At 35.5% G+C, this 25913-nt stretch overlaps 1 protein-coding gene across 1 annotated transcript; it reads right to left on the bottom strand.

Annotated features, from left to right (window-relative positions):
• Nucleotides 1–342: 342 nt before the first annotated feature.
• Nucleotides 343–21459, bottom strand: LOC120959168 (tyramine beta-hydroxylase). The gene is made up of 4 exons (XM_040382367.2): nt 21227–21459; nt 11154–12412; nt 901–1088; nt 343–823 (listed from the first exon to the last, which is right to left on the bottom strand). Exons 1-4 carry the CDS (start codon nt 21294–21296, stop codon nt 496–498), a joined length of 1845 nt encoding a protein of 614 aa, XP_040238301.2. The 5' UTR covers nt 21297–21459; the 3' UTR covers nt 343–495.
• Between the last annotated feature and the right edge of the window lie 4454 nt (nt 21460–25913).

Here is a 25913-nt window from a genome sequence, read left to right on the forward strand (position 1 = left end):
AACAGATCATACCATATTGAATTCATACAATTCCCACTAGCAAAAACTGAACGGCCTCAGGAGTAATTATATTAGATTAGGCGTTGAAAAGCATAACTGCTGTAACTCGCGGACCCCCCACTATCAGTAATGTAAACATAAAAATAAAATGAACTTTAAGAAGAGAAGAAGAGTCCTTGAAATTGCAAATAATTCAAATTTACTCGTAAACGATCGATTCCTATTGCCATTTCGTTTTCGTTTTGACTAACTTGGCAAGTGATTGTCTACAATTAAAATCACTGTGATATTTCATGAGGCTCTAATGATGGATATTACATTGAATGTAACACGCTAATCATATCAGTTGTACTCCAAAATGTTTTATTAGTACATTCATAACATAAAATATCATCTCAGGCTAAATCTTAAACTAATATTATCTTGTTTTAGTCTCTTTCCTCGCCAGTTACACTTTTTCAGAATCATTTAAATTGCTTTTGGGCATTACATATTCTATTCTTTAAGTTTTGTGTCTGCATATATACAATCACCATAATTATCACAAAGCCCATTGTTTAACGATCTGAACCATCCAATACCTGATTTTACTGGAGAGCACGTCTTAGATTGATCAGGAGGAGCGAGATTGAATGATGTTATTGGCGCATTTTCCCATTCAAATCCATCGAAACGCAAACCGTTTGATCGGTTGCATTGCATACTGATAGGCTCTGTCACGTACACATCAATAAGTTCGTTAGCTTTGGCCTGATTCCAGTCAATTACTCGATAGTTTTCTGAACGAGGTCCATTAGGCGATGTTATGTTTTGTTTGTGAATGCTTTAATTTTTTTAAAACAAAATATGTTAATAATAATGAATACGTACATTGAAACGCTAATAATAGGATGTACTTACTTTTTCATGTACAAAAAATATTCATACAATGAATTTTCCGAGATGGAACTTTTACAAACTTCAAGTTCTGTCGCTGGATAGTAATGTATATAATTCACGCACATTTCATCGCTGATTGCAAACCCTCCGAGTGTTGTAGAATTGTAGCCACGCGTATCGTAGTAACAGGAAGTTACTAATGCATCACCCTTTAAAGAAATACAAATTGAATGAAGGTAAGGTGGTACAATATTTTTTAGTGATTTTGAAACAGTTTTTAGTTTATAAAAAAAGTGTAAACTAAAACTATAAATCAATTTATGGAAAGCATCTGGCTTCTTTCTGTAATTTACACTTTTAGCGTCGCGTCGCATTGGTAAATTTGGCGGTTTTTGCTCTTCACCCAGCTTAGGGCTTTGCTTGCGCCCACTATGGGTCGGCTTCGAACAAACCGCGGTCATAAGTCATTTTTGTACTGTTTACGAGATATATTATATTGAATCTTTTTAAAAATGGTAAATTTACTTGAAAACATTATAAGACATTGGAAATCCAGAAGGCGCCACTGTATACCGCTTATACAGGGGTTTTCACACAATAGAAATATTTTGAGACATTACCAATAACAAAGCCGAACAAGGGGATCATAGCATCATACTCGAGGTTTTGGTATTCATACTCTGTAAAAAGTCTTTATATTGGGTGCCTAAGTTTTTAAAACGAGTGAAAGCCCTGTTTCCCTTTGCTGTGCATCGTCACTGACACGTTTTTCAATCGGTGAATACAATCGTCATTAAATTATTTTTACATTTGAGAATCATTGTAGGGTAACTGTACTAGTATTGGGCACACATTTTGCATGCTCAATTTTATTGTTTTTCATGAAAGGGATATTATTTTGGATGAAAATTTATCGTTTTATGTTGTACTATTTTTCATTTGCTGATTTCAATTTATTTATAAGAGATACAGTCAGAATTGACCGCTAACCGGTCAGTAAGTGACCGCTAACTGAGAGGTTAAATTTGTGAGAAAAATCCACATTGCTATGAATTTTTTTTTTGGTAAGATTCCGGATGTTTGACATTCATGTGTTTTTCAACTGAGGAATCTCAGTTAGCGAACTTCTAGTTTTAAAAACTCCAGTAAAACACATCCAGTTAGCGGTCACCTACTGCAATTGAATGCTTTTTAGTTAAACGCTCGATAGTTTGTTGACAGTTCAATTAAAAAGCATGCGTTTGTATGGAAACACCAAAGTCTACATAATACAGAGGTCGAGTCGTCCAGAACATTTGATCAAAAAGCGTGGGAAAGTTTTGACAGCTGGATGAAATAGCTTCATAGTTTCATCGTAACATATGAGGTTTTAGTTATTGTGCATGCAGTGGTCTGAAAGCATTTTCGGCCATTTTTACATCGTTTGTTTGTAATATTGTACTTTAAAAAGTTGACGAGTATCAAGAAAATATTATAGAAGAATTATAGTGAAATTATCAATTACAACAAGATCAGTGCCCGAAATTACGACGAAATCTTGTGCAGCTCAAGAGGGTCATAGCTAAGAGGCCAGATTTCTGATTGTGGTCATTTTTAAGTGATGAATTACTGAAAAAATTACTCCATGCCACGTTCATGAGAAAGAAATGTATAGTTAAACTAAGTTTTGAGCAAAAAATGCACAATTAGCCCTAAAAAGTGTATGGTTGTTTGGAATCGTTTGTGAACGCTTTTTCATCTAACTGTCAAAAATAAGCTTTCAAAATGGTGGACCAAAATCGAGCTATGCATCGACCTCTGTATTATAGGACTTTGGGAAACACCATGTATTGAAAAATTCACAATTATCTCATGACCTGCCGAGAAAAAATTCAGATTTTTTTTGTATGGAAAAACGTGCCAATTAAAAGGCACGTATTCAATAGTTGGCAGGGAATCGAAGTTCAACTTGTGAGTTCTTCTTCTTCTTCACTATGCGAGTTTGGACCTATATCCTCATATGTTAGATGGCAACCATCTCTCATAATCAGAGGCTTACCGTACTCTTATTTGTCGTTGGACTACTCTGAGTCATATCGACTTGGTTTTGATAAGGGTTTTTTTGTTTAGAAACGTACCAGGTTTTCTTAAAGAAATCTCGTTATTTTTTTTATTGTCCCTCCATCACTGTCTTTGAAATGTCTTTTTAGATCCGCTTTAGTTAGTCCCAAAGGTGGATAATATTTAGTACATGCGAATAGCATATGACTTGCTGTCTCTGGTAGTTCGCATTGGCTACAATATGGGTTATCCGTTATTTTCATTGTATGCAGCCATTTGTTTCCTAGGTCGTGTCCCGCTAGTATACGATTAGTTATTCTGATTTCGCTAGCTGACAGGTTGGCTTCCTGATGCCATGGCTTAGTTTCAAAAACTGGTTGAAAATACTCGATTTTTTTTCCTTTCTTTTGACATTGGTCACTTTACCACTTTTGTGTTCCTTCTATCATTTTGTTTTTCGCTAGCATTAATGCATCGTCTAGTCTTAATTTATTTTGTATTCAGTTTTTCGCGTTGATACTTTCTTTAGCTAGTTCATCTGCTTTTTCGTTTCCCGGAATGCCTAGATTTTCTAGTAGGGTAAATGTACCTATAGTGGTGGTAGTACCAATAGTGGTGGTATTGCACTAAAATGCGGTTCATACGGCAAATTACAAGTAATTAAGTTAGTGTGAAATGTTCTTTAGCCTTTTACAAAGGGTTTAAAAGTTAAATGGGGCCATTCCGTTCCTTAGTGACCGAAAAATCCATTATTTTGTGAAATGAGTCAACATTTTTCCAAAATCCTTAGGATTTCATAACGAAACTCATTTTTCTGTTAACGTTCTAAATGACCACATAACCACGCAATTACTAGTTTTTCAACATAACTGTTATGAAATGTTATTGTTTAACTAAAATTATTTGCCTTTTTTTGCCTTAAATATGCGCCCGTATTTAGGCATTTTTGAGTGTTTTTTACCATAGTGCCATTATAGGTACACAAAACAGGCATGTTCCTATAGTGGTTATAGTTATAAAACCAATAAAAACAGGTCGTTTTAGATTTTTTCGAGGATAATTTTGACATGTCGTACTGTTTTCACTAAAATAAGCAACAGAAATGAGTTTTATGTAGGTAATTTACCAAAAACAGGCCAAAATTCGCTTATATGGCTGAATGAAAAATTGACTTCAAATCAAGCACACTCTTCCGGGTGTAGGTTGACGACAGGTGTGATGCAGTACTTTAGTGAATAGTTTCATCGATCAAATTTATACATTTTTTTACGAACAAATTACGGAAGAAACCAATATTATGGCAGTAATCCTTGCTATTCATACGAAAACAGCTTCGAAACTAAGTTTCATTAATATTATACACCGTTTTTGATGCATCTTTGTTTACCACCACTATAGGAACACAATACGACGACTATAGGAACCATATCACTATTATAGGTACAACGAAGCAGTCACAAAAATTTGTATTTTTTTCGTAAAATTGATGTATTTTATGATAAAAATGGTTGTGATTGCGTAGATAAAACATATTCCAATTGCTATGTGTTAAAATATTCAGAAATTATCCTTCCTCACACTTTAAATCCATTAAAACACATCGGTACCACTACAAATTGCACCACTATTGGTACATTTACCCTATCCATCTTATTTTAGCTTTGGTTTGTTTGAATTTGTGCAATATGTTGTGTAATGGTTTTTGAATGTGTGTGTCTTTTTGTGCTTTGTTGATGATTTCTTATGCTGCCTGACTGTCTGTGTATATGATTGGATTTCTATTTTTTTTTGTTTTTGCTATTTCGAGGGCTTTTTCTATTGCAGTTATTTTGATTGATGTTATAGATGTAGCGTTTTCTAGTTGGTATGTGTAAACCAGTGAGTTCAGACTGTATTCGTGAAAAAGCAAACACTGTTTTTGTTTCCATTTTCGGCAGTTTGTTCTTATTTTCGACAAGCTGTGCTCTTATTTTCGACAACGCGAATATGGGTTGGAAATTGTTTAAATCAATGCATATCTTCTTCTTCTTCTTTGGCACAACAACCGCTGTTGGTCAAGGCCTGCCTGTACCCACTAGTGAAGTGAGCTTGGCTTTCAGTGACTTATTGTTACCATAGCAGGATAGTCAGTCCTACGCATGGAGGCACGGTCTGTTTTGGGCTTGAACCCATGACGAGCATGTTGTTAAGTCATACGAGTTGACGACTGACCTCCACAAAAATGTTAAACACATTTTTACACTCTCGCTTTCCTAAGATTGGTGTTGAAAAATACTTACTGTACTTACTCATATTACTTTATTACTTAAAATATTTGCTGGCAGCTTTTACTGTCTCTTTGATGTAAGTTACAAACAAAGTAGACATTGAAGAAAAGAGACAGTCTGACGGCTGCAGAATCCGGCTCCGATTGGCTCAAAGATGATTATTTTGCTCTCAAGTTTTTATATTGTTTATAGTGAAATTGGTGATATTTGATACAATAAATCGCGTGTCGACATACGCATTGTAGCGTTCTGATTAAGTTTAAAATGAATATTCAGCTAAATCAAAAGTGTATTATTGTTTCAAATTTACCGTGTACCAATTTTCGGCAGACTATAAAGTGAATAATTATTTGTTTTTCGTGATATTAAAATTCCAAGCGGGTGAGAATAACTTCTGCAGCCAAAGAAGCTTTCATAAAAACCACACTTTCATTGTGTTACTGCTCTGATTCTCTTAATAACGAAACCTGCCGAACTGTTGGCTGACAGCAAATCTGCCGAAATTTTTTTAACTCTGCATATTTTGTTTGATATTTTGAAAAATAACTGATATTTTGAAAAACAAATGAGCATATATTACTATTATAAAAAATATGTGTTGAGACAATTGTCCACGCGTTTTTGCATTATTTCAAGTTATTAGTCACCCTGTCGAAAACAGGTACACTGTTTAAAACTGATACATTTACCCTATTGGTTAAATAATGATTAAATTAAACGTTGAAAATTACCAGCACATTTTTTTTTTTTGAAAAAATATAACCGAGGTTTACTTGGTTATGCAATTATAAATAAATTGGTATCACCAAGTGCTCATAACACCCTACATAAGACCTAAATAATGATTTAGGCAACTATTTTATCCCGGTCGGCATTTAAAAAAATTGAATTAATTTATTTTTTTTAAGATTTGATGATTTGTTTAGGCACGAAATTAAAATCATGTGAGTAAGAGTTCTAATCTCACGTAAATTATCCATGCGGATAAAAAATGTCAAAAACACAATAAATTATAGAATAAATTCGCGGAATAACACAAAATAACACACTTTAATCTATGTTTTAATGCTAAATAAGAGCTCGCAAAGTCCAAAATATAACTTTAAAGAATATTTAGTTAAAAAATGGGGTAGATAAATTATATGAACAAATTTAATAAATGTAAACAAAGTTTGAATCCTGGGAACATTACGTCAAGTGACGAATTGTCAAAATGCACTAGAGTCCACCACCTGATAATTTAAAATCCATAAATTTTGATTTTTTCCGCACGCACGCCCGCAGTAGCGATTACCGCTACCTTGGATACAAAACATGTGTTGAGACACAGGCGCGAAAGCTCTGTCATCTGATCGTGTTTAACGAAACACGAAGATTATTTCATTGAATTTTGAGCTTTCGGTTCGGGTGAATAGTTTATAAATATAAGTGTAGTTCTAGAAATAAACTCTCTTCTCATTTTGAAACTGAGTAAGCCACAACCGCCGGTAATTATTAAACGCTAGAAAAAGTTACACCGAAAAAACCAAAAACTCACAAATCCGAAATCGTAAGATTGAACACACCGTTTCCCATGGAAACGGAAAATCGAGCAGAGTTCGGCAAATCTTATTCGTGCAATTGTTGTCATGCACTGTATGCTGGAAGGGACGAATCTTTGTTTAAATTCTTTTGTAGGTGCGAATAAAATTGTGTATTTTGATATTTCAATTTATTTTTGGGATCCCTGCGCATGGAAGAACATTCGATTTATATACGTTAAAAACAAGTGTTTTTGTGTATACGTTAAAAATCTCGCCCTTTTTCGAATTTACAAGAGAATCGTCCCATAGAAATGCAAAAAAGTTCGCGAATCTTTTTTGACGGAGGAAGGGGAAAGATTCATCACCAAACAATCGTTCCGTGGAGAGTTATCTAATAACCGCGTTCTCACACGGCATGTTCTACAAGAAAATAGCTGTAAAACACACATTTTTCCTGAGGGAGGAGAAGTCTATGGATGTTTATGGAGAAGCCTGAATAGAAAACAAAAATATTTGACAGCAATCTTTTGACAGGCCGAGATAAATATCACGTTTTACTTATTTAAAGATTTGATTTCGATTGCTTCTAAGTCCTAAATATTCTAACGGTTATATGTTGTGCATTTCTTTCAACAAGAATCTGTGTTTTACGAATTATTTTGTTAAATTGCGATAATTGTATCCAGCTAAGATTTGTGGTGTGTAAACGCAAAAAATTGGCGAATCTTTTTTTGATACTTGTTTCTGGTTGACGGGGAAAGATTCGCGAAGAAAGATATGCCGTGTCGGAATGTACCTAATGAAAACGAAAAAGGGTTTAAAAAAATTTAAAAAATATACAACAATATACGAGTGAAATGGAACAGCAATATATTTTCTTATTCCTTTTTCTTTTTCCATCATTCAAAATAAAATATCATTAAAAACACTTTTTGCTATGCACTATTACTTATCTTTTTGAACTATTATTATTAATATTAGTAGAATTATGTTACGTATTATGAAGTCGGTCTCATATACAGTCGTCAGGTCGTACGACTCAAGAACATGCCCGTCATGGGTTCAAGCCCCAAATAGACCGTGCCGCCATATGTAGGGCTGACTATCCTGCTATGGAGGGTAATCCAAAAGTCACTGAAAGCCAACCCCACAAGTGGTACAGGCAGGCCTTGACCGACAACGGTTGTTGAGCCAAAAGAAAAAAAAAGAATTATGTTATTATATTGTATTTGAAGGATTATGTTATTATGATTATATGGTTGATATTAGTTGAATTATATTACATTATTAGATATAATATTATCAGTGAGCTTTAAATACCTATAATTTACGACAAGCGAATGCTAAAAAGCCTCGTAAAAAATAAAACATCAACAACCACTTGCATTGCTTCAAAATAACTATGACAACTATCTTTCATCGGTTTGTCTCTAGGAAAAGTTTGTTGTTGTGTAAATATTCCTTAACAAGAACTAATATTTCGATAAATTCATTGGCAACACAAATGTAATATACGAAACTCCTCCAATGTACCACACATTTGTGCACGCGAAAACGGCACTTTTACACACGACAATAGGTTATATTTTGAAGGATTATTTGCTTTGAAATTCTCATTTACCTAAACGATGATCAAAATTAAAAAAGCTCATTGTTAACCGATCGTTATCCTTTATCACACAACAGGAGCACAAACTGTATCAGAAAAATAAGTGGTTATCCTCGTTATGCAAGGTTTTACGCGTTGCGAGAGGCATTTTTTAACATTAAGATATGCTAGTTATGCGAAAAACTATTGATAGGTCTAGGGGTAGACACTCTTATGAGGGGTTTCATTGTTTAAACGAAAGAAAATTGTAATCTCGAATTGTCGCTTCTCAGTGAACAAAAAAGCATTAAAGTTGGGTCGTTATTCTTTCACTTTCGGTTTGTGGTTTACAAAGCTGGTTTATGGTTTGCTCTTTGTGGTTTTTGTCAATTTGCGCGTCTTTTCTAAAAAATACAGAATGAAAGAATCTCTTTTTAAAATTAAAACCATTAGCAGTGACAAATGAACGGTGTGATTAAAAATTTTCCAAAAAAGAAAAAAAAACTTGTTCTTTGATTGATAAACCATCCTCCAGGATATCAAATAAACCAAAATCTCTAAATAATTTGTCTATTGCCCAGAACCATATTATTTGTATAACCTATGAATCACCTCGGTCAAAAAATTTCATTACTTACACAACAATAGGAATGGAAAATATACAAACTTTTATAAAATTTTAATGCAAAAACAGCAAACGAACTCGCGAACTTCAAAATTTTCATTTATTGTACAACAGCAATGTAGTTACTGTGATTTAGGAATTGGGTCTCCAAACTACGGCCCACCAGCTGAATGCGGCCCTAAAAGGCCTTTAATGCGGCTCTCGAATGCTTTTAATGCAGTCCCCGATGGTTTCAAAAAAACAAGTTAATATTTTATAACTTTGACTTAAAAAGTAAAAAATGAATGTTGATGTTGTAAGACGAAATCAAGCTTTGATATTGTTATGAATTTAATATATTCAGGCTACACTTTCTCAAAACACACATAAGCTAAAGGTTACGTCAAAATGGTATTTAAAAACGATATTTTCGAAGTAATGTGGCCCGCGAACGTTTTGTAAAGTTTGGAGCACCATGCTTTAAGTAATAAGGCCAAACCCATCCCTGATGATTAAAAAAAATAACGTACACAATAATAACAAAAAAATAAAAATAATAAAATAACATGCAAACCATTAAACGACCTACAATGGCAAGTGTTGTCACTTCTATAAACTCTTGAGACCAAGTGAACTAGATCGATCCTCTTAGAACAAACAGAATCTTATTGTTCCGAAAGTAATTTTATGAATTTCACTTGACTTCTTCACTAGCACATCTCACCATCTTGCATTGTGTTGATACTGATACATTACTTACACATGCCTGCGGTTCTTATACGTTACAAACACTGTACTATATTTTTGAATACATGTCATATGTTAAAAGTATAACAATCGGCTTGCTTCGTGTACAAACAATTTATTCTAATTTATTGTTCTATCCGAAAACCTTTTAACACGTATTTACCGCAAATTGATCAATGACCGTTTATCACTTACAGTTTTTGCTAACCAACAACGCGAGAGCTACTGCTAGTTACGCTTTGTCTGTATTTGAACTTAAGTTTAAAACGATTGCTCCCGAATTGAGAGAGGATTACACATATTACTTAATTAGAATAAGGCTCGCGGAATATGGAACGACTTATCGAAACGGAATCCATGTGTTAGTTATGACTAAAACCAGGTTAGACGAGGGGACACCGTGTTTTTTTTTTGTTTTAACATTCTAATTAACAGTTTGATTTACCATAATATATTGCTGCATTTTCAGTAATTAGTTTTACTGATATTCCGTGAAACGACCGATTTGACACTGATTTTACTGATTTTCAGTCAAATTTGTATTCGTGAAAATCAGTAAAAACATGAAATTTATGCTGAAAACCAGTAAAATATTCTACTATTGAACCTTTGCTCTACTGAAATAACTTTGCTGAAGCAGGATGAGAAAATTGGCTGTGTACCCAAAAAGCTTCGTGTCGCACAGTGCATTGCAGGTCACAATACCGAGCTAAACAATCACGAACTGCACTTGTCAACAGTCACTACTTCTGCTTCTTTTTTGGCACAACAACCGCTGTCGGCCAAGGTCTGCAGGCCTGTACCACTAGCCTTTTAGTGACTTATTGATAACCTTTAGATTATAGTCAGTCCATATTTTATATGGGGGTACGATCCATTCGGGAGTTGGGACCCTTCGGACGGATCAATTGTTCAAAATTTTCTCTAAGCATGAATAAAATTAAACCTGATAATAAAGTAAGGTTTTAAAAGTTGTTGAAATGTTAAAGTTATAACTTTTATGATGTTGCTATTTGAATTTATCCAAACGATAGTTTTTCGCTTGTATTGGCAGCCTTTCAAAATTTTGGCTGCGATTTTTACTGAAGCTATATCGATTAATTATACTTTTGATTCTATTATTGTGAGATCTAATGTTATACATGACTTGTAGGAGTCAGTTTTATATAATTTTGATATTATTGTAACGAGGGAGTAGCAAGATTGTCTCATCTTATTTACTATGAGAACTTCGCCCTTCCTATCGTTACACGTGGTTTCCTGAGAAGTATGTTGAGAGTTAGCATCATCCGCTATTACAACTTTTCTTACAAACCTAGATCATCATTATTGTTTTAATTGGTTTAATTGGAATCATTAATAAAAAATAAGAAAAAAAAATTTCATAAAAAATTAGCTGATATTTCATTTTAACTACAAAGTCTAGATCTCTCACAAGACTTTTCGACGAACGAGTTATCACATAACTGATCAAATGAACAGATGAACGTTCTTGAAACACTTACCGGAAGAACTCGAGGCTTGTAACGTAACTGTCGGATCTCTTGGTAGTGATGGGAGAAGAAATCGTCTTGATTAAGTATTGGTAGTTCAGTTTTTCCTCGGAAATGCCGTGTAAGAACACGTACTCCGCGTAAATGGGTGTGCAGCTGTGAACCAAACACAACAATTCCCGTTTTCGGAAGAGCTATCTTCGAGCACTCTGCTATACAGTATCCATGAAGCGGAAAAGCAAGCTGTTCTGGTGGAATAGCCATCTTGTCTGTATATTCTAGACCCAGTTCCATAATAGCCGCATCGTAACGACGCAGCTTTGAAACCACATTGATACGCATACCGGAGCTATCATTGTAGCCAGACAGCATTCTTGGGTTATTAAAATGAACCTCTAGACGGATGTGTGGGTTGAAATCTTTACCACCGATGGGAAGACCTGCTTCACGCGGATAAGTGAATGATCCAGCTCCCATCGCCCAGAGTGCCATAACTTTCGAGCATAGGTGACCGGATGCGGGCATATTTTGGCAGGGACCGTCGTAGGTTGGAATTTCGGCATTGCCCGCGATACATTGAAATACTTCCATATGATGAACTAATGCTTCGTTGTCTATTATCGGCTCGAATTGAACTATGTGATGTTTTGCGTTCGTTAGCCACGGATCTAGCTGTTGTATTTTGCACCAGTACGTTGTTTCCGCCGCTGGGACAGATACGTTATTCAGTCGAACGTCTAACTTTTTCAAAATCTGTCCAGTTTCGGGAATACGTATCTTATCAGCTCTTAGCAGTTGTACTGGTAGAACACCTTGATTCTTCGTACTGTGTTTTGGTATAATAGTTGAATTATTTGACCATTCAAGCAATGCATTAGAACGCAACCATACAATATACATAGTACCAGTATGAAATACGATATCTTGCGGATCACAAGTATCAAATTTTCGACGAAACGCAACAGAATTGTCATCCATATACATAACTTCACAATTTTGTAGAGTGTCTCTGAAGATGTGATCAAACTTTCGGGATGTGTATGAGTCATGCACCTGTTGATAAAGTTTAGGAACAGAGGTAAACACACAGAGATCACATCTGGATAGTTCTCCTCGTTGGGAAAATCCGATGGCAAAAGTCTTAAATTTTCCATTATCAAAGGTATTATTTATGTAGAACAAAACTTCCTTCTTGGGCCAGTCAACCATCCAGGTGAGCTTAGTTGAATCATGGTTTAGCTTGAGAGAATGGAGTCTTTCGGAAGATATGTCTGAAACAATTATGACAAAAATAGAATTTAAAAGAGTGCATTGGGCTTGGCGCACTCATCATTATATTATTTAATGTAAACATTATTAAATCAAAATGAATTATTCAAGTGTTACAATAAATGATGTCCAAACCATCATGAAACTTAAGAGATGCCTACATGTTTGCAATCACACACTAACACTAGAACCGCCGATGGGACTTTATTGTCCCATCGCACTCGAAAAAGGGGTGTTATTCCGCTTGCCGTCTTGACAAACCATTGAAATTTTCTGACTTTTATTTATTTTGAACGATCTTCCGAATGCGCCAATAAAAATAATTGTATTCCATATGGTTCTTTAAAAAGAATCATTTTTATCCTAGAACCGCCATATGGGACATTTTTGTCCCATAAGTAAATTTAATTGTGATGGCTGGCATCCCTGCTGTCAACGAGTGAGGGGTGTGCTTCTGCAAGTCTGGCAGCACTGGCGTGTACGCATTTTGTGACAAGGCATGTCAATACGAATAGAACAATAAAAGTGCGCGAAAGTATCTAACTACATACGTGCTTTTACTCTTGCTTACTACGTGCTTATGTTTTCGCTATATTCAATCGGCTAGTCCATAAAAGCATTCTACCGTACACTCTAGCGCAATTTTATTAGTAGCACTGGTTCGTCGTCTCATAAAGATTTATTATACCTAATTATGTGGTTTATTAAATATTTTTCCACATGAAACCCTTAGGAAATAATAAACATGTTTAAATATGTACACATAACGAATGGGACAAAATTGTCCCATATGGTGGTTTTAGTAAGGTTGAAAAGTCCGGCGGTTCTAGTGTTAAACATTCAAAATTAGTCCCAAACCTGAGATTATAAAAAAAATAATCACAAGTAAAACCTCTTGGACGATAAGATCTGATATCGTTGATCGTTAAACTTGGGACTACAAATCTTGACCTATTAATTCGTATTCTTTTAATTTGTTTTTTTTTAATAGCATAAGTCATTTATATGAGAAATGTGTAAAATGTTCTTTTAACATTATCGCCACAATCTATTCCTTTTATCTATTTTTGTTTGATGCTTCATGTACTAATTTTAATAAAAGATGATTTTAAAGTTATGCAAATGCAAGTTATCGAGTCGAGTCGCTTCTCTTCGGAGGTTGCTTACAGACTGCGTTTATTCTACCAAAAATATCCATTACATATGTGTTTCACGCATACTTCTAATTAGATCTAACACTATCAACGCAATACTACTTAACGCTATATCTAATAACCTATACAAATACTAATAAGATATTTACAACGTGGTAACTGCCCCATACTTCTAGTGTTGATTCTCCTGAATCAACTTTAAAGCCAAAAAAAATCGGTATATAGTTATTTGGAGATGATTAAATTTTTGACATTTGTTTTGTGTATTTTAAAGTTATTTTCATTTTGAACAGTGACACGTTTGTCATCTTGCACGAAATTCCTCTTAAATATGGGCTTTTCTTTCCCCTTGAAGACTTTATCTTTTACAAAGATTTCTTGCCCTACTTCTAACTGCGGAGGTACTTGCCTTAGTTTATTATGAGTTTTTAGTTGCTTGCTTTGAGCTTGTTTCAATTGTACAATTACCTCATCATAAATCCTATTTCTAACTTCGTCAATTTCTTCAACGGATGCTGGATTTTGAGAAATACCTAAAAGGATTTCTTTTGGAGTTTTCTTAGTTACACTATGTATAGTGTCGTTGTATTTTCCTACTACTATCGCCATACGCCTTTTAGTTGAGTAGTTAGGTTGCAGACGTTTTTGTATGCGATACATTTCGGTAATCGTAGAATGGAAGCGTTCTACTTGACCATTAACCTCAGATTTATTGCTTGGTGTGATGTAAGCTGTTATATTAAGGTCTAGCATTATCCCTCGAATTTCTGCTGATAGAAAAGATTTCTCGTTATCCGTTACTACAATAGATGGAATTATATATGATGTAATTGTTTGTTCGAAAGCTTTTCTAATATGAATCGTTTGTTTTGATTTAATGGGGATCATTCTTCCAAATTTCGAAAATTTATCAACACTTGAAAGAAAGCTTTCCCCGTCTATCTGGTATATGTCCAAGTGCAAAATCTCAAAAGGATGGTTTGGTATAGGTGTTTCCTGCAATTGTACCTTCAATGGGCGCCTATCATATTTGCATGTATTGCACGCATCGCAAACTTTAATGAAATTTCTAATTTTTTGTGTTATTTTGGGAAAATAAAATTTCCTCAAAATTTTACGTTTGTTTTCCTCTATGCCTCGATGGGCCCTTTCGTGTTCAACTTGTATAATGTTTTCTTGTTCTTCTGTGTTCGTAATATCCTTCAAAATATTTTGCGTGAAACGTAACTTATACATTCTTGTGCTTGAATATTCTTTGAAGATATTTTGGAATTTTCCTGGGATTTCTTCTGAACAATTCAAACCGGTTAATTTATTAGGAATGAAGTATTTCCTAATAATATCCGTAAGAGACTGTTCTGTAAAATTGTGCATTCTAATTATTACTTTTTTGAACCCGGGAAAAGGATAGGAAACTAGAATATCCTCATTAGCATCCTTCTCTAACACTATTTGAAGCTTGAAAGCGTTAAGAGGAGCTTCTGTACATTCAATCATGTCTGAGCTGTCTTCTTCAGCAGAATGCTGAGTTGACGTTAGGCTAAATATCTGAACGCGACTGAGCGCGTCGGCAACCACGTTATTTTTACCAGGTGTATACACCATTTCGTAGTCGTGTTCCTCTAAGTAAGATTTCCAGCGCTTTAGTTTGGTATTGACGTTTTTTGACGATAGTGAAAATGTTAGAGGCTGATGGTCTGTTATGATTTTAAACTTTTGACCGTAGATATAGTTTCGAAAAACTTTCAGCGACCAATAAATTGCTAACATCTCTTTTTCAGTCGCTGAAAAATTTTCTTCTCTTTTGTTAAGCGTTCGCGAGGCAAAATGTATTGGTTTATCCTTCCCCACTTCACCTTGACTGAGCACGGCGCCTATGGCGTAGTTAGAGGCATCAGTTGTTATCAGAAAGGGTTTGTCGAAGTCTGGGTACGTAAGAATATCGTTTCCCGATATTACCTGTTTCATACTTTCGAAACATTTTAACTCTTCTGATGTAAGTTCGATTGGTGAAGAATCAGAATTATTTTTTCCTCGTAAATGGTTAGACAAGGGTTTAGTTAGATCAGCATACCCTTTGATAAACCGTCGATAGTAGCCGACCATGCCTAAAAAACTTCTTAATTCCTTTGTGTTAGTTGGTTTTGGCCAGTTTTTTATGGTCAATATCTTAGCTTGGTTAGGTCTTATTCCATCCAACGTAATTATATAACCGAGATATTCCACACTTTGACAAAGAAATTTCGATTTTTGTAGCTGAACTTTAAGATTCGCTTCTTCCAAAGTGGACAAAATTACTTTTAAGTTGTGGATATGTTCGGTTAAATTGCGTCCAAAAACCACAAGATCGTCTATGTAGACATAGCAAATTTTGCCTATGTGTTTACGAAACACATCGTCTATTGCACGTTGGAAAATGGCTGGCGCATTTTTCAAGCCAAATGGCATTCGTAAAAACTCATACTTTCCGCTATTAACAGAGAATGCTGTTTTTTCTATGTCGAGATCATTGACCTTAATTTGATGGAAACTAGAAGCAAGGTCGAGTGTAGTGAAATATTTATTCCCACCTAACTGGTCAAGAATATTTTGTATGTCTGGGATAGGGTATTTTTCAGAGATGGTTTTCTGATTAAGACGCCTATAATCGATCACTAATCGTAACTTTTTCTCTCCGTCAGAACATTCACTGTTTCCTTTTTTTTGAACGACCCAAAGTGGCGAGTTCCAGGCGGATCGTGAAGGACGAATAATACCATCCGCTAACATCTTTGAAATTTGCTGTTCCACTTCGTTTTTATAAGCGACGGGGTAGGGATAGCTTTTTTGGTACACCGGTGCATCATCTGTGGTTCTTATTCGACATTCGACATTAGTGGTACACGTCAGCTTTGAGTCTGTATCGTGAAAAGCATGACTGTGTTGGTTAAGAACTGTAACGAGAGATTCTCGCTCTTCTCTTGTTAGGTGTGCGATGTGTGTGTTAGATTCTACGTCAAGTATCTGATCGATTGTCACACTACTATACTCACGACACATTTTTTTCGGATAATAGAAATGCAGTGGTATTTTATACTTGCTATTGTCCGGCTTTGTGAGTTCGATCTCTCGGGCACGTGTAATTAAATTGATATTGTGTGCAAATACTATTTCAGTCCCAATTATGCCATCAAAAAAGTCGTGAAAGTTGTACACCACAAATTTATATTTTGTTTCTAGCACTGGAGAGAAAATATCAAGAAAAACTACTTGCGAAGCACTTCCTATCCCGGCAACACTTTTAAACTGTTTTGTTTCACTTCTAACTGTTTCACTCCCTATCACATTTGCCCACTTCTCCGAAATAATGTTTATATTTGCACCACTATCGACTAGGAGTTTAATAAAACCATGTTCTGTAGGCACTTTAATAAACGGTAACACTAACCCAATGTTTTTTACCTTGGCAGGCTGTTGGTATTGGAGCCTGTCCCAAAAAAAGTTGGGCTACACTGAGCTGCCGTGCTATCATTCTCTTGGTGAGCGTAAGCTTGAGCCGGCCGGTTTTGATAATGCAAATGTGTACGCATGGTACGATCTACTTCCATCGGCTCTTGACGCGTGTGCGTTTCGCTCGGTATTGGTGCGTGCGGTTTTTGTTTCGGAAGGAACTTTTGTGTTGGTAGGAAACCTTGTGCCGATGTACCTTTTCGTAATTTTTCGAGCTCTACACAAAGTTCATATGCCTTATTCAAGCTGTCTGGCGCAGCTGTTTTAACTAATATTCCTAAGTCACTATTTAATCCCCTTATAAAACTATCTACGGCTTTATCTTTAAAATAATCTAAAAACGCATGGTTAGGAGAATTATACTTAACATTATTTTGAATGTGGTTTGTAATAAATGTAAGAAGTTCGTTCACTCTACCGAAGTATAATTCGATATTTTCATAGTTCTTACGCTTAATTGTAGTAAGTTCGTAATCTAAACTCATCAAATCACGACGATCACTGAACTTCTTCACCAACACTTCTTTGATTGCTGACCAATCAAATCCTACATTACTGGCATGTAAAGCGTCCGATGCCGCACCAATTATTTTTCTACGCACTGTACGTTCTATTATTCCAAATTGCGTCGGGCAATTTGCAAATGCGGAATAGTAGTTGTATATTCCGTCGACATCCTCAACCCAGGTGTTGAGATGTTTCGGGTTACCGTCAAATTCCGGCAACATTTTAAGGATGTCAGGGACCTGTCCCATTTGTATGAAGAATTTCATTTCTTCTTGGCGTTGTTCCATCTTTTTTCTGACTAGATTCTAACTAGGTAGACGTAGATTACAAAAAAAATGATCGAACGGTCTTTCACGATGAATAAATTAGTGCACCTATTCGCGCTACAACACCGCAAATCACCAGTTGGAAGGCAATAGCTCTAAGGCTGGGTGTCGTATTCTCTGGTTGAACAAAGACAGCTATAGGTAGCTTCACTCCAGTACTAGGAGCTTATACGTTTACTAATTTTTTTCTTTTAATTCGGGCGCCAGTTATCGAGTCGAGTCGCTTCTCTTCGGAGGTTGCTTACAGACTGCGTTTATTCTACCAAAAATATCCATTACATATGTGTTTCACGCATACTTCTAATTAGATCTAACACTATCAACGCAATACTACTTAACGCTATATCTAATAACCTATACAAATACTAATAAGATATTTACAACGTGGTAACTTGCATTCAGCCACTTTTCCAAACTCGATCGAAAACGGGAACGATCGAGCGATTGTCAAAATTGTTGTGCCGAAGAAGAAGTAATCTCCAAAACTATAACTTTCATGAATCAAGTTTATCATTTTATTTGTTGGATTAATTATTAATACAGTCGTTGCCACGTATTATTGTGGCACCAATTGGTGACAGCGTGTCACAGTTGTTGCCTCTAAGGCATCAATTTTTGACAGTATCCATCAATTGTTGTCTCTAAGGCATCAGTTGTTGAATGTAAGTCAATCGCTTTATGTTATAAATTTTACGTTCTGTCTGAAACTTTTTGTTCCAAAATTATTAACTTTAAATTAAGTAGTTAATAATGTTATTGATAGAATTTAGAATATAACCATTTTTAAGCTAGTTTTGGAAGTTTTAAAGGAGTGAAAAAAGAATTTGCATGTATTTCCATGTGTAAAAAATGGCTTTGGAATTCATCATATTCCAAATTATGAAAAATAAAAAAACAATCAAATTTAACGGTTTTGTAGGGTTTAATTTATTGTTACAGTTGTCATAAATCTACTCAAACACCTTGTAAATTTTATTATTTCTGCAAAAATAAAAACTGATTGCCTTACAGACAAAACATGGATCGTAAGTTTATACGCTCTGTCAAAAATTCAAGCCTGTAATATACAATGAAGCCGGTCTCGTGGTTCAGTCGTCCACTCGTACAACTAAACAACAAGCCCATCATGGGTTCAAGCTCCGGATGGACCGGGCTGCCATACGTATGACCATACGTATGGCCATATTCTGCTATGGGGGGAATTGAATAAGTCACTGAAAGCCAAGCCCACAAGTGGTACAGGCAAGCCTTGACCGGCAACGATTGTTGAGACAAAAGAAGAAGAAGAAAGAATATACAATGACTGTAAAATACATACACAAAAAATCAAAAATTAATACAAAAAATACAGAGTATATCTTACCCCAACTATTAAGTTTATATGTTTAGCTGTTTCAGAAAAGACGTCACCATTATATCACACACCATGTCGATAAATGCTGCGATGTGCAGTAAAAGTGAAAATTCCCATCAACAGGGAAAAGAATGCAGAATGGTATTTTTGGGGAAGCTGTTGCCAAGAATTTAATTTTCTCCTCAAGCTTATTGTGCGTTTGGCTTGTCTCTCAATGCTTCATTTCTGAACTATCCTTTACGTTCTCATTTGTTCGCAGTCTTGGCATTTAGTCACGTTCCAACTATCCATAAGAGTGACTATACACCACAATTATTATCGAAATGCATAGCGAATATTACTATTCTAATGACGAAGGCAATATGTTTACCTTTTTCGAGTTAAAGTCCTTCTTCTGTCGATTTAAATGTAATTTTAATTAATTCACGTTCAATTAGGACAATTGAGTTCAGATCGATCAATTTTACAACCAAAACTCTTTTTATAAGAATGAAAAATATTGAGCTTTCTTAAAATAAAATCTGTTGTTTATTTTGTCAGGTAGATTATGTATTATGTGTAATTTTATTGTTTTTTCGGGTACTTTACCTTACATTTTATTGTTACATTCGGGTATTTTTACCATTTTATTTTGGCTTGCAACATTTGGGTAACATATTAAATAAATAAATAAATTAGAAAATTTATAAAAAGAAAACAATTTTATACTTATTTTATACAAATTTATAACAAATCATAAATATACTTTCTTGGGATTTTTTTGACGAATACATTGTATTTTCAGATAACAAATCTTCATTCTTTAGAGTAAAAATTTAATTTTAGAGATATGCAACAATAATCAATTAATGTTGGCCCTGTGATGTAATCCTTTGAATACAGACGCCTTTAGGTCATTCCTGTGTTGGAATTTAACCCTTAATAAGTTCACCATGGCGCGTCGTCAGGCATACAATTTTGAACATGACTAAATAACAGTTTGTTTAAGTAAAAAGAGACCTACACTTTATTTGAGCTCAAAATGTTGAATGATTTCTACATTACTTATAACTTAGTAATGGTATGGTGGAAAGCATAATTTTGTTGGCAAAATAATATGAGCACATAATAATAATGAAGTATAAAGTGTCATATTTGGAACGATAGAAAATCAAGTATCTTAAATGTTGAGCGTATTTCTAAATCAACTAAAATTCTTTTAAAATACATAATCAATTGTTCACGACCGTTTCGGTTAAATTTTGGCGTAATGAAAATGAAAGGAAGAAAAATAAATTTAATTTTATTTCATTTATTCGTCATTCAGTTCACATAGTTATTCAGGAGCAACTCCTTCGCTCAAAAAATAGGTAGTGGTTATCGTTTTAGGATCTAATTTACGTACTTTTCTTTAATTTCACGAAAGAAGATTTAAACCGTATTGCTTATTACTTACTACTTCAACAACTAAAATACTTACATACTAAAACTCAATATTTCAGCTTACAGCAATATTCCATAATTCAAAAGAAATTAAGCCAAAAACGAAACAAAAATCATTTTCAACCTTTGCGTTGTTCAAACCAAAACAACATGAAGGTAAAATATAAAAAGGATTATTGCTCCCATCTATTTCAATTTTGCTTCTCATAACTTCTCGGAAATTCTGGCTGTATTTAACCTGCCCCCAAGCATTGAACAAATTGAATAAAACTCAGTTTATGGCAGACACTAATAGAGGCACTATCTATAGAGACAAGATATGAAAATAAAAAAATTAAAAAGAGAGAAACTAATTCATCAAAAATTAATTATACTTTATAAATATCCAACAACAGTGTAAAGAGCAACACTGCAGGCAGCATTCAGAGTAGGGAGTCAGCAAACTAGCTGTGGTTTGGAAATTATTGTTTAAATAATTGAAATAATAAATAAATAAATAATTAAATTATGAATTAATGATTTGCGATACAAAAAAACAAAACACATGTAATATTAATAACTTACTGTAACATGTTACGCTGGTAAGTAACAATGTGAATATCCAGCAACAAGCGTTATCAAAACCCAATGCCATTATAGCTAAGAGTGAGGAATACCAATTTGCAGTACACGTAGAATTAAACAATTCTCAATCACTCCAACACTATTGATCACATTGTCTTTTGTTTTACTTAAAATTTTCTATGGACACCATTCACCCAGGGCTTGTTAGGCAGTAAATAGTACCATTCCGTCTAACGACAAAATTCTTACTGGACTTAGAAATTTCAAACAATCCTAACAAACGTTGGCATATGCAAAGACAAGGAATGCGCATGTCAGAAAAATGAACCGTTGAGAGTAGACATTAGTGCATAGAATATTTATCCAGAATTATAATCGTTTTAGAGCTTTCATCTGTTGCAGGGATGTCCGATTACGATTTTTCGTGCACTCAGCTACTATGTTTTGTCGAATTATTTGTACAAATTTTCATTTCATGTTACTTTTATTGAAGTAAAAGTAACAAACCAATAAAATATTTAAATCGTAATAGATTCTCAAGCATATACTGTTTTGAAAATTTCAATATTTTAGCAGTCGGAAGCTTTTTTTATTTATATTGGCCTTTGATCGTATTTTCAAGTTTGAGTTAAAAATAATATCGTAAAATAAGACGTTAAGCAATTCCATGATCGACCATAAGATTTTTTTAATCTTCCATACTCATTTTCAAATACCGGCGGTCCCCAAGATACACGGTGCCTCTTTTACGCGGATTCACGAAAATACGCGTTTTTTTTACATTTTACAGTGCAAAATCGAAATTCGAATTTACAGTTCTAAATTATCGAATGCAAAATAAATTCCCTTCCAGTCGAGTTTTATAATTCCTACAATTGTTTCATACAGTCAGAATTTTATCTGATAATTGCTAAAACTCAGGAAGCCAAGAAAAGTTACACAAAAATAGGTGATATTTTGGCGTAAAACCATGCCATGTACTTACGCGGAAATTTGAAATATGCGGTATTTTGCTACCGTTTTCGGTCCCTATAACCGTGTATCTCAAGGACCGGCTGTACAGCAAAATAATTTGTTAATTTGTTGTCAGGTCTCTTGAAGATTAGCGAGATTACACTGTACAGCAAATATCCGCTTTACGCGATACTCGATATACGGGAATTTGCAGTTCGTGATTCCTCTAAATTTGTCAATTTAATGTGTTTTATGAAACAATATTAATATTTTGTGTTTTTTCGAATTTCACTACTGTTCAAAAAGCACTTGGCGTCGATTTTGTGCAATACATATCTGTTTTACAATAAAAACATTTAATTCAAAACTCCTTTTTGATATGTAGATGTACAATTGTATTTGTTATGTAGGCAGTAACTAGCCAGATAACCTAAACCTAAATAAATAAATTAATGTTTCGATCCTCGAACCAATAGTATACGCTCTTTTGCCATAAGAATCCGCTATAGACGGGTGCTATAACTCTATTCAAAGAGAGAAAAAAAAAACAAAACAAAACAATAAATAAATACATATTTTGTGTTCACAACTGCTGAAATTTTATATCGCTCTATAAAAAAGAGCTAAAGCCTAAATAAAACAATAAAAAAAAGATCCACTAACAGGCTGAAATTTTAGATTATTGACTGGAAATAAAAAGGTTACTGACAGAAATTCTTCATGTCCCAGAAGAATTTTGTTTCATTTACGACATTTGTTGCAATCGGAACAGAAAAATGTTCGTTTGAAGATTTTTCCCTCTCTGCTGACGAAATTTCTGCAAGAAAGCCGCCCTCAGCAGGAGGTATATCTGCGGCTAAAGGTAAAGCAAAAGCTTTTTCATTCCATTGTCAAAAAGCTTCCGTGTGTATCATTTCCTTTCATACACAATAGATGACGCTAATTTTGTGCTCGTGGTTGTAAGCTTTATAGCATATGCATTAGTGATGGGCGTTTCAGAGCGCAGCGGCGGCTCCGGAGTCGGTTCTAGAAACGGCCGCCAGACGACATTGTGTGATAGCGTAAACAACGAATCTTTCTTCTCGCGAGTATGGAAGCTAACGCCCGATGTGATTGTAGTTATAACGGTACATGCATTATTTAGCTTTCGTAGATCCCAAGTCTTACGACAAATAAAAGGCAGTGAGACTGTTTTGCCGAAATATTACACCGCGTTACTCTACTTGTATTATTTTGATAAAACTTAATAAATTTCTGCATTATACGACTGATTTTTACGTTTGAAACTTCATTGGAAAGGAATTGTTTTGGTGCACTGTGTCATAACCAGGAAACAATGGAGCCATACAATTGTATGGTGTTGGGCCCATGTTCATAATATTTAAATAAAAAACGGGTATGTTTAGATGATCTCCATATTTGTCGTTAACACTAAGATGGCACTTGAGTTGCCAGAATACAACAAGAGAATCAACTAAACTAGCACTTGAGCAGGAGCCATGGATAGAGAGGAAGTACTTAATGAGTTTACTGTAGTAACTCATTGACAGAATGGCTATTTTAGTCGAATGCATACTGATAAAACATATATCGGTCTGCCAGCCAATCTACCTGCAGTACCTACCGCTCTATTGGCAGGTTGAAATGTAAGAACGTCTCATGTACCAAATGCACCACCAAGTGATGTGAAAACAGTATCGTTTGCTGCTGTGCTTCGATCAGAGCTCCAATAGGTCCAGTGGTACATCTAATGGTGGGCGGACTAGGTGGTCTCCTGGGGCTCCGTCGATCTTGGATTAGTCCAGCATATATAACAGTTAGTAGCGTACGTCCCAGTATTAGCGAGTAGCCCAATGCACCTAACGACGTTGTCGATGTCAAATAAGAAAAAAAATTTCGAGCAGTTTAATTGACGATCGTTTACAGCTTAGCGACAGTCGTTAACCGTCGTTTTTTATCGAGAGCAATTGAGCAGTCATTAACTAGAAATTTTTTTTCATTGTATGGTTTTTGTTCAATTTTTTTGTCGTATGTAAGAAATTGAAATTTAAAAAGAAGTAAGTAAGCAGTTGAAAGCTAAAAAGGTCAAACCTTTTTAAAGAACCATTACGTTATAGGTGGTAATCTAATAAAATTTAAGGTTTCTACCTTGTTTTAGTTAGTGAATTTCTCAACTGGTAGAGAGAGGAACGTCTGTACTGATTGAACGCTTGCGCTAGACTCCTTCTTTATTCCTTGTTTCCTTCATTCGTCTCCTCAATACAATTCCCAAGCAACAAATTCAAGTGACAGAAGGTCATACGTTTATACCGTACAAATTCATTACTCAACATAGCCGCCCCCCGTTGAAAGGTAGCTTTCAACCCTTATTACGAAACCTCTCTTTCTTCCTTCTGTCCGGGCAGTATGCAGATCTTGGTGATGGCTCTTCTGTAAATTCCATCCTTCGTTTTCACATCAACCACTCGAACCAAGCCGTCATCACCAGGATAAATCTTCAGCACTCGGCCGAAGCGCCATTTGAGAGGGGGAAGGTTGTCCTCCTTCAGCAGGACCATAGTGCCCTCCCGAACGTTGTCTCGCCTTGAAGTCCACCGGGTACGCGGATGCAAACCAGACAAGTAGTCTCGATTCCATCGCTTCCAAATCCGCCGAACATACTCCTGCAATTGTTGATAGCGGTCCAGGCGGTTGCCTGGAATGTCAGCATAAGATGGCTCAGGGACCGATGTAAGCGCCCGTTGAATCAAAAAATGACCCGGTGTCAGAATTTCCAGGTCCTCTGGATCGTTGGAAAGTGCAGTTAACGGTCGCGAGTTCAAACAAGCCTCCACTTGAACTAAGATAGTTTCCAGGTCGTCTCGCCGCAAGATACTGGATCCTATCGTCGCCTTGAGATGCCGTTTCAGCGACTTCACTGCGGCCTCCCAGATCCCACCGAAATGGGGTGACCGCGGAGGGATGAAGTTGAAGGTGATCCCTTCCGTTCCGCAGTAAGTTGTAACAGCATCCTGATGTTGTTGTTTCTGGAACAGCTCATACATCTCCTTGAGCGCTCGATCAGCTCCCCGGAAATTTTTGGCGTTGTCGCACTGGATTACGGATGGTTTACCGCAACGAGCTATGAAACGCTTCAATGTAGAAATGAAGGCTGGAGTAGACAAATCGGCAATAAGCTCCACATGTACTGCCTTGATCACAAGACAGACGAAAACAGCAACATAGCATTTGATTGGAGCAGCCTTCTTGTTGGTTTGTCTATAGAATAATGGACCACACAGATCCACACCAGTGTTGTAGAATGGGAGAACTGGGTTTACGCGTTCGCTGGGCAAATCTCCCATGATTTGCTCTGCCGTTGTTGGTTTGGATCGGAAACAACTTACACACTCATATACGACCTTTCATGCCAGGTTGCGTACGCGAAGGGGCCAGAATCTCTCGCGCAGGCTAGATATGAGCTCTTGTTGTCCCGCATGCAGATATTGTCGATGATAAGAACGCGCAATCAGTAGGGTCAATGGGTGAGAAAACGCTAAAATTATCGGATGTTTGCGTTCATACGAAACAGGCGCGTTTCGCAAACGCGTTTCGCAATTTTTCGTAAGATGAAGAAAGATCGAATAGAAAATTTGGCGGTACCTGTTGAGATGTGGCTACAATCGATCGCTCTTCCAAAACTTCCGAGGAAATTTCAGTATTGGGTTTTTCGTAGGCCAAGCTTGACTTGGAA

This window comes from Anopheles coluzzii, chromosome 3 (genome assembly GCF_943734685.1).
Source record: "Anopheles coluzzii chromosome 3, AcolN3, whole genome shotgun sequence".
Taxonomy (NCBI): Eukaryota; Metazoa; Arthropoda; class Insecta; order Diptera; family Culicidae; genus Anopheles; species Anopheles coluzzii.

Coding starts and splice junctions, on each gene's coding strand:
- LOC120959168 (XM_040382367.2), bottom strand. CDS start 21,296: ATGGCATTGGGTTTTGATAACGCTTGTTGCTGGATATTCACATTGTTA. Junction 1,089..11,153: donor ACAAGCCTCGAGTTCTTCCG/GTAAGTGTTTCA, acceptor ATTTCTTTAAAG/GGTGATGCATTAGTAACTTC. Junction 824..900: donor TATTTTTTGTACATGAAAAA/GTAAGTACATCC, acceptor AAAAAATTAAAG/CATTCACAAACAAAACATAA.